This window comes from Triticum urartu, chromosome 5A (assembly GCF_056163025.1).
Source record: "Triticum urartu cultivar PI428250 chromosome 5A, HENAU_Tu73, whole genome shotgun sequence".
Classification (NCBI taxonomy): Eukaryota; Viridiplantae; Streptophyta; class Magnoliopsida; order Poales; family Poaceae; genus Triticum; species Triticum urartu.
This window is the reverse complement of record NC_141877.1, coordinates 157,042,371-157,051,600: the sequence shown is the minus strand read 5'-3', so window position 1 is coordinate 157,051,600 and position 9,230 is coordinate 157,042,371. Positions and strand designations below refer to the sequence as shown.

General features: G+C 42.6%; 1 protein-coding gene across 7 annotated transcripts; it reads left to right on the top strand.

Moving 5' to 3' along the window:
- Positions 1–669: 669 nt before the first annotated feature.
- Positions 670–4,614, top strand: LOC125508211 (uncharacterized). Of its 7 annotated transcripts, none has more exons than XR_015604225.1 (5): positions 674–1,177; positions 2,123–2,238; positions 3,382–3,542; positions 4,149–4,225; positions 4,305–4,614. XR_015604225.1 is itself a non-coding variant. In XM_087525732.1 (4 exons), the coding sequence occupies exons 1-3, from the start codon at positions 965–967 to the stop codon at positions 3,503–3,505; spliced, it is 453 nt and encodes a 150-aa protein (XP_087381858.1). In that variant the 5' UTR covers positions 674–964; the 3' UTR covers positions 3,506–3,542; positions 4,285–4,614. The 7 variants fall into 7 exon arrangements, 4 of the variants coding, with proteins under 4 accessions (XP_087381858.1, XP_087381856.1, XP_087381857.1 ...); XR_015604226.1 differs by having other exon boundaries at positions 4,139–4,225; XM_087525732.1 differs by lacking the exon at positions 4,149–4,225 and having other exon boundaries at positions 4,285–4,614.
- The last annotated feature ends 4,616 nt before the right edge of the window (positions 4,615–9,230 follow it).

The window sequence follows — 9,230 nt, the reverse complement described above, 5'->3', positions numbered from 1 at the left end:
TGCTTTGCATGATCGTGTAGTTGACATCGTATTTGTGGCAAAACCACCTTTATAATTTTTTCATACATGTCACTCTTGATTCATTGCATATCCCGGTACACCGCCGGAGGCATTCACATAGAGTCATATTTTGTTCTAGTATCGAGTTGTAATTTTTGAGTTGTAAGTAAATAAAAGTGTAATGATCATCATTATTAGAGCATTATCCCAAGTGAGGAAAGGATGATGGAGACTATGATTCCCCCATAAGTCGGGATGAGACTCCGGACGAAAAATAAAAAAAGAGAAAAAAGAGGCCATAAAAAGAGAGGAAAAGGCCCAAATAAAAAAAAGAGAAAAAAGAAATGAGAGAAAAAGAGAGAAGGGACAATGTCACTATCCTTTTACCACACTTGTGCTTCAAAGTAGCACCATGATCTTCATTATAGAGAGTCTTCTATGTTGTCACTTTCATATACTAGTGGGAATTTTACATTATAGACACTACTAGAATCAACGATTTTACCTAGGGCTAAGTTCTTTACCTAGAGCTCATTGATCTCCTCAAGGGAAACAATAGCCATGAACAGTACACCCTAGGGAAAGGGAAATTCCTGTGTGATTTTTCATTGGAAAAAAGGTAGCCACGGCCTCCCGTTCATTTCTCATTGTCCGCGCGCTTTCTTTGGGTGGCCTACGCCATATTTTGTCATGGACGCACTGCCCAGTGAGAAAGACGTGGACGCGTGTATTTAGGTCACCTTCCTCATCTCCGTCCGCCGGCCCAAAAATCCACCTTCTCCTCTGTTCTCCTTCTCTCCCAAGCCGCCCCCATGCCGATTCAGCCCCAACCTGCAGCCTCCTTCTCTCCCTAGCCGCCCCATGCCGATCCTGCAGCATGCAAGGAGCAAGGGGGAACTAGATCGGCCCCAACAGGGCAAGATCCCCGTGCACCAGATCTATCATCCCCATCGTGGGAGCAGCCATGGCCTCCCTGAATCCTTTTGTCCATCCAAAGGATCTGCGCCGACGAGCACAGGGCGAGGTCCTGGTGCACCGGATCCGTCGCCGCCCACTACAGGAGGAGCCATGGCATCCGGTTCACCGTGCGTTCTGCCCTTCTCTAAGAATGGATCTACGCCGACGACCCCATACTGCCCAAGGTCCATTCTCCCACCATGCTTCCACCACTATCAAGGTCCTCCATCTCCCCTTCTGGTTGGAACCAATCTTGTAATGCAATATTCTCTAGATGCTATTAATTTTCTTATCATTTGATTTGTGACTGCTCATTGCATCAGGACATTAGTTTATATGTAACATGAGTCATTGATACTCACTGTAAAAATCTCTAGGTAAATATTTGTGTGATGATCTTATTCAGTTAATTCCCTCGCTCGCTAGCCCTCGTTCGGACTAGACTCTGTTCTGCAATATATCTTCGTATGTCATAATGATATAAACACGAGCTACATAATTTAGGCAGTTGGCATTATAATTAAATGGTATTTCGGCAGTTCAACATGTTAGAAATTGGGTGGTTTATTATTCTAACCGCAATAAAATTATATATGGTTGATTGACTGCATCATAACATGACATAGTTATGTGATAATAGTAACTTAGCAAGTGGGGTGACATTCATGTTCCTGCACTGTTTTCTCAATTGTGATTTTCATTTGAGAAGGCAAAGAGAGGTTTGACAGGAGTGTTCTTACTTCTGTCATTCTATGAAGTCAATCGTTGCATGAATTCTGGTTTTTTGTTGTAGCCTTTAGGTTAGATTTTTATTTGGTAGGCATATCACCTGATTGGCAGTGAGCTGCATCCATCAATAAAAGAATAGATGATATTTGAGTCTGTTAAGAAATTGCCCCCATTGAGTTGAGATCAATCAAGTTAGTTACTAGGGACCTGGAGGTCGTGCAAGACATCCATCTCTCATGCATGTGAAATCTGGACATGCATCCTTCAGTTCATCATATACTAGTTTAAATACGGGATTCATCCTAAATGTCCTCATATCCCACTCTTTTATTTCAGGAAACTGAGAGATGTGCATCTACACAATATATTTGCTCAGCTCATCATGGTCTCAACTAAGTCGTGAAGCTGCTTGTTTGACCAATTGACCAACATGTAGATCTTGGCGCACGACAGAGTTACCGTGTGGTGTGACCGAGGCTTCTTCCACTATGACCCCTCCTGCCCTGCCTCTTCGGTGGCCCCGATTCTTCTTCCACTCTGGGATAGCTCGTGGTAAGCCACTGGTTCTTTCCTCTGCCCTCTCTCTCTCACACACACACGCACCCACGCACACACACACATACACACACGTGCACGCGCGCGCACACACACATGACCTACGTGTCCATGGCCATAGAGCTGTGGAATTTTTTATTCTGGCCATCGTGCCTTGTTCTTGGTTTCTTCATACCTCATTCATCATATAACGTCAAACATATTCTGTTTTTCATCAACAATATTGTTTTAATGCTTGTTTCAGGGTTATGTGAAGGTACTTCTGTATAAATTTAGACATCATGGAGTTTACTACACTATCATTGTTCATGTTCTTGGCCTTGGTCACCATAAATATTGTCCTGTCGATGTTATTTAGCTCCAGCCATTGTAGCATCAAAGCGTTTGTTAGACTTAATTTCTGTTTGTTTGTTAGACTTCATTTAGTTCAAGGGAGCTGGTTCAGGCAATTAACACATGCGACTACGATATGTCTACGAGTGGACATTATTCCAAGAGATCAAAGCATTTGTTAGACTTAATTTCTGTTCGTTTCGGGCTATGCATTGTCCCAGACTTTGTAATAAGGTAGCTAACGCCCTTGCGTCGTTCGGTGCAAAGATGGATGTTGATCCCCAAGCCCTTTGGCCAGGAGGTGCTCCTACTTTCGTACAGGACTTGGTGCCCAGCGATTATGCTATGCATTTTGGCTAATGGAATAAAAATGAGTTCCAAGTAAAAAACAACCATTGTAGCATCAAACACCTCCTATAGGAATATTCAGCATGCCCAAGCAATACTTTACATTTTTGTGTGCATCTACTGGTTATATTCCTTGACTGTGTCCTTCTGCATTCACAATAAGTTCTTAAATCTGCATCAAGTTGGTTGCTTTGTGTGTTCACTGATATAATATTATCTACCTAGTCTGAGGATTCCAATTTTCTCACACTCTGCATTCTTATACATCTTACTGTTAACCATGTAGATGCAGTATGCTGATAGCTCAAGTAGGTTTTCTAATTTCGCAAAACAAAAACAAACAAACTAGGTTGTCTAATTACTTGTAAATCTAACAAACGACAATGATGTCTCAGTGAAGCTTCAGATTTCTCATGTACGTTCAAGTAAAATGCTGATGTTGGGTTTGTCCTTGTGCAGGATATGGTACATCATCATCACCGATGAAGAGGAGAAGGGGTTTATCGTGTCAGGAAAGGTGTGTGGTGGTAGGCTTGGTCTCTGGCCTCGGCATCTTCCGTTGGCCCTGGTGCCGCGCGGCTGAGGCGATGTTGTTTGGCATCAGCTACAAAATAGCCATGGTGAGCTCCTCTCCATCGTCTGCTAATTCATGTAATATTCACATGATGTTCAAGATTCTCTTATGTATGGTTTTAGACATTTAGAAGTGGGGTTCAGTGAGGCTAAAAAACATTCAGTTATTTGTACGTGCCAATTCAAGTAACTGTTTTTTTGAGATGGCTGTGATGTTCCTTTTCTTTTTGACCTGTTGTTTTTTTGCACCTTTGATGATCTTTTACATCTATAGTGGTTTATGCACTCTAATGGTTAATTGACTGCAACATAACATAATGTAGTTGTATTATAAAAGTAACTTAGCAAGTGGGATACCATACATGTTCCTGCATTGTTTGTCAAGTGTGGTTTTTATTTCAGAAGGCAACAGAGAGGCATGACACGCATGCTTTGCTGCAAAAGTTCAAAAATTGTGTCTTCTTCATGCGATTAAACTTAGGAATTGAGAGGCTATTTTCTAGACACATGCAGTTTCATTTCGAGCTTGGTTGACTTTCGAGAGGTTTGAAAACATGCATTGTAACTCAGATAGATCATATAGCACTGTACTTATTTTCTGGTATTTTGTATAAACAGATAAATATTTTGTTCTTATTTTCAGTTATTTACAGGTTATTGCCGACATGAGGTCTATATGTCCATGGTTGTTGTGCTACTGTTAATATGATGCAGATTTTTGTGTTCTTACGTAAGCTGCCTATTTTTTATATTTTATCTAAGTGCCGAACTTGTGATTCTTATACTCAGCCTCATGTTTTGTGAGCCAGATGTTCCTCTTTAAGACCTGGATGGGCAACCTGTTGCAAGTGCTCAAGGGGTGTTCAGAGCATATACTTCTCAAGGCCAACATTGTGATGCATGTGTAGTTAGTTTAGAAGTGTTTTGGTATAGCAACACGAGCTAATATGTAGTTTGGTCTGTAGTTCATTGTATATGCAAGTTGAATTGTCCTAACCATTTTATGAAACTTAATCTAGCTTTTTATTGGATTGCTGGGTGGTATGAATATGTTGTATGATGAATAATTTTGAATTATGGTTGGTATAAATCCAAATTTGGCATGTGTTACTAGGGCAATATGGCAAATATTTATAATTCAAATTGCTGCTATATATCAAAATAGGGCCCCACAAGCTTTCCCTAGGGCAATATGACCCTAGAGATATGTACTTTCCACGTTGGCAAAGCTGACCCATTGTATACTTTCCCTAGAGCATGTGCCCCTAGGTAAAGTGTACTTCCCCTAGGGCTGGTGGAAAACGGTAGGGAAAGCCCTCTTTCCCGTCTATACTTCACCTAGTGCCCTTTACCTAGGGGAAGCTCTAGGTAATGCCTTTACCTAGAGTTTTTAGGCTTTCACCTAGGGTATTCTGCCCTAAGTAAAATCGTTGATTTTAGTAGTGAGAATTTGGCTTGTATATTTCAATGATGGGCTTCCTCAAAATGCTTTAGGTCTTCATGAGCAAGCGAGTTAGATGCACACCCATTTAGTTTTTTTTTGAGCTTTCATACACTTATAGCTCTAGTGCATCCGTTGCATGGCAATCACTACTCACTCACATTGATAGCTATTGATGGGCATCTCCATAGCCCGTTGATACGCCTAGTTGATGTGAGACTATCCTCTTTTTTTTTGTCTTCTCCACAACCACCATTCTATTCCACATATAGTGCCATGTCCATGGCTCACGCTCATATATTGCGTGAAGATTGAAAAAGTTTGAGAACATCAAAAGTATGAAACAATTGCTTGGCTTGTCATCGGGATTGTGCATGATTAAATACTTTGTGTGATGAAGATAGAGCATAGCCAGACTATATGATTTTTTAGGGATAACTTTCTTTGGCCATGTTATTTTTGAGAAGACATGATTTCTCTGTTAGTATGCTTGAAGTATTATTATTTTTATGTCAATGTTAAACTTTTTTCTTGAATCTTTCGGATCTGAACATTCATGCCACAATAAAGAACATTACATTGAGAATTATGCTAGGCAGAATTCACCATCAAAAATTCTATTTTTATCATTTACCTACTTGAGGACGAGCAGAAATTAAGCTTCGGGATGCTTGATACGTCTCCAACGTATCTATAATTTTTGATTGTTCCATGCTATTATATTATCTGCTTTGGATGTTTAATGGTCTTTAATATACCTTTTTATATTATTTTTGGGACTAACCTACTAACCAAAGGCCCAGTGCAAATTGCCCTTTTTTTTTGCCTATTTTAGTGTTTCGCAGAAAAGGAATATCAAAGGGAATCCAAATGGAATGAAACCTTCGGGAGAGTTATTTTTGGAACAAACACAATCCAGGAGACTTGGAGTGGAATTCAAGGAAGCAACGAGGCGGCCACGAGGTAGGAGGGCGTGCCCAGAGGGTAGGCACGCCCCACCCTCCTGGGCCCCTCATGGCTCCGCTGACCTACTTCTTTCGCCTATATATACTCATATACCCCGAAAACATCCGAGAGCACCATGAAACCCTATTTCCACCGCTGCAACCTTCTGTACCCGTGAGATCCCATCTTGGGGCCTTTTCTAGTGCTCCGTCGGAGGGGGAATCGATCACGGAGGGCTTCTACATCAACACCATAGCCTTTCTGATGATGTGTGAGTAGTTTACCACAGACCTTCGGGTCCATAGTTACTAGCTAGATGGATTCTTCTCTCTTTTTGGATCTCAATACAAAGTTCTCCTCGATTCTCTTGGAGATCTATTCGATGTAATTCTTTTTGCGGTGTGTTTGTCGAGATCCGATGAATTGTGGGTTTATGATCAAGATTATCTATGAACAATATTTGATTCTTCTCTGAAATCTTTTATGCATGATTTAATATCTTTGCAAGTTTCTTCGAATTATCAGTTTGGTTTGTCCTACTAGATTGATCTTTCTTGCAATGGGAGAAGTGCTTACCTTTGGGTTCAATCTTGCGGTGTCCTTTCCCAGTGACAGCAGGGGAAGCAAGGCACATATTGTATTGTTGCTATCGAGGATAAAAAGATGGGGTTTATATCATATTGCTCGAGTTTATCCCTCTACATCATGTCATCTTGCTGAATGCGTTACTCTGTTCTTATGAAGTTAATACTCTAGATGCATGCTGGATAGCGGTCGATGTGTGGGGTAATAGTAGTAGATGCAGAATCGTTTCAGTCTACTTTTCGCGGACGTGATGCCTATATACATGATCATGCCTAGATATTCTCATAGTTATGTGCTTTTCTATCAATTGCTCGACAATAATTTGTTCACCCACCGCAGAATTTGCTATCTTGAGAGAAGCCACTAGTGAAACCTATGGCCCCCGGGTCTATCTTCCATCATAATATTTTCCTATCTACTTGCTATTTCTATCGTTGTTTATTTTGCAATCTTTATTTTCCAATCTATATACCAAAAATACCAAAAATATTTATCTTATTATCTCTATCATATTTCACTTTCGTAAGTGACCGTGAAGGGATTGACAACCCCTTTATCGCGTTGGTTGCGAGGTTCTTGCTTGTTTGTGCAGGTACGAGGGACTTGCGTGTAATCTCCTACTGGATTGATACCTTGGTTCTCAAAACTGAGGGAAATACTTACGCTACTTTGCTGCATCGCCCTTTCCTCTTCAAAGGAAAACCAACACATGCTCAAGAGGTAGCAGCCTCCTCCCCACCAAATCTGTCGCGCGGACCGCCCTGCCCTCCCGGCGGTGGCGCCCCCTCTGGGGCCGCGTACCCCTCAACCTCATCGTCGACAGCTGCCTCTGCGACGGGGATTGCAAACGCATGGCCATAGTCTCCAAGATCCTTTTATCGCACCTTGGGCCAGCCAGACGCCTTGACACTCGCATGTTCAGTACCAACTGCAAGGTCCAAGACAAGTTCGACGAGTGGTTCTTATCCCCCACCCTAGATCAGCTCGAGGAGCTCAGCTTTGAAGCTTGACGATGTCGCTATCTGCCGCCGTCCGCGCTCCACCTCGCGCCAACGCTGCGCCAGCTTCAGGTCCTGCTATCTTCCCCAGATTAATGTCGCACCCGCTCTACTTCTCCCTCAACTCAAGCAGCTCGACCTCTTCGATGTTTTCATCTCGAAGAAGGCTATGGAGCACCTGCTCCGCAGCTGTACTGCGCTCGAGTACCTTCATCTTTAGCAGATCCACGGGTTCATTAGCCTCCACATCGCCTCAACTAATCTCCGATGGATTTATGTGTCTTGCTGGCCCCGCAACAAGACATCAATTGGGAAGAGATCACTCCAGCTCTTCCATGTTATGGTCATTGAGAATGCGCCTTTCCTTGAGAGATTGCGTGTATTTGATCTAGAAGGTCCAACAAAACTCAGGGTCATTGACGCGCCAAAATTGACAGCGTTGGTGTACTCGTCTGCCAAATTCTCCGAACTCTTTATTGGATCCGTAATCGTTCAGGTACAACACTCATCTTCTTCTCCGTCTTCTTGAAATTCACATTTTTAAATTTTTTCTTGATGTATTTATGACCATCTTCCAGAAAATGATTCCCACAAGCTTGACCCAGTCTATGCGCACGGTGAAGATCTTGGCAATAAAATCTATCAACCCCAATCTAGATCAAGTTGTTGGATTCCTTACATGATTTCCATGCACGGAGAAGCTACTCATCGAGGTGAAACTTCTTTCCTATTAGTAAACGGTATTCACAATGTAGCTCAATTTTTTTTTTTGTAATTTTCCCAAATTACGATGTCAAGTGTAGTGTTCAAAAGTGCATCTACGCACTGCACCGAAAGAAATGTTTTTAGTTATTGTCGGTGTCAAAACCGGCGGATCTCGGGTAGGGGGTTCCGAACTGTGCGTCTAAGGCTGATGGTAATAGGAGGCAGGGGACATGATGTTTACCAGGTTCGGGCCCTCTTGATGGAGGTAATACCCTACGTCCTGCTTGATTGTTCTTGATGATATGAGTATTACAAGAGTTGATCTACCACGAGATCGTAGAGGCTAAACCCTAGAAGCTAGCCTATGGTATGATTGTATGTTGTCCTACGGACTAAACCCTCCGGTTTATATAGACATCGGAGGGGGCTAGGGTTACACAGAGTCGGTTACAAGGAAGGATATCTACATATCCGTATTTCCTAGCTTCCCTTCCACGCCAAGGAGAGTCCCATCCGGACACGGGACGAAGTCTTCAATCTTGTATCTTCGTACTCCAATAGTCCAGCCAAAGGATATAGTCCGGCTGTCCGGAGACCCCCTAATCCAGGACTCCCTCAGTAGCCCCTGAACCAGGCTTCAATGACGATGAGTCCGGCGCACAGTATCGTCTTCGGCATTGCAAGGCGGGTTCCTCCTCCGAATACTCCATAGAAGATTTTGAACACCAGAATAGTGTCCGGCTCTGCAAAACAAGTTCCACATACCATCGTAGAGAGAATAATATTTCCACAAATCTAATCTGCTGACACATTTTTGATAGCATGACATCACACCACGGCCCGGTCATTATTCGAACCGTTTTTCTCAACCAGCACCGCACATATCGCGAGGCGGTTTTCTTGACCGTCTTGTCAATGCAGAGATCGTGTTCCCCTTATTACGGGATTCTCATCAATACGGACGTGGGTAACCCAACCGCGCCATCAATTACGGCTCTTGAGGAATAAGCAATTTTACTAGGCAAGTGGGGAGGCGCATCGCTTCTTCCACCCTTATAAAG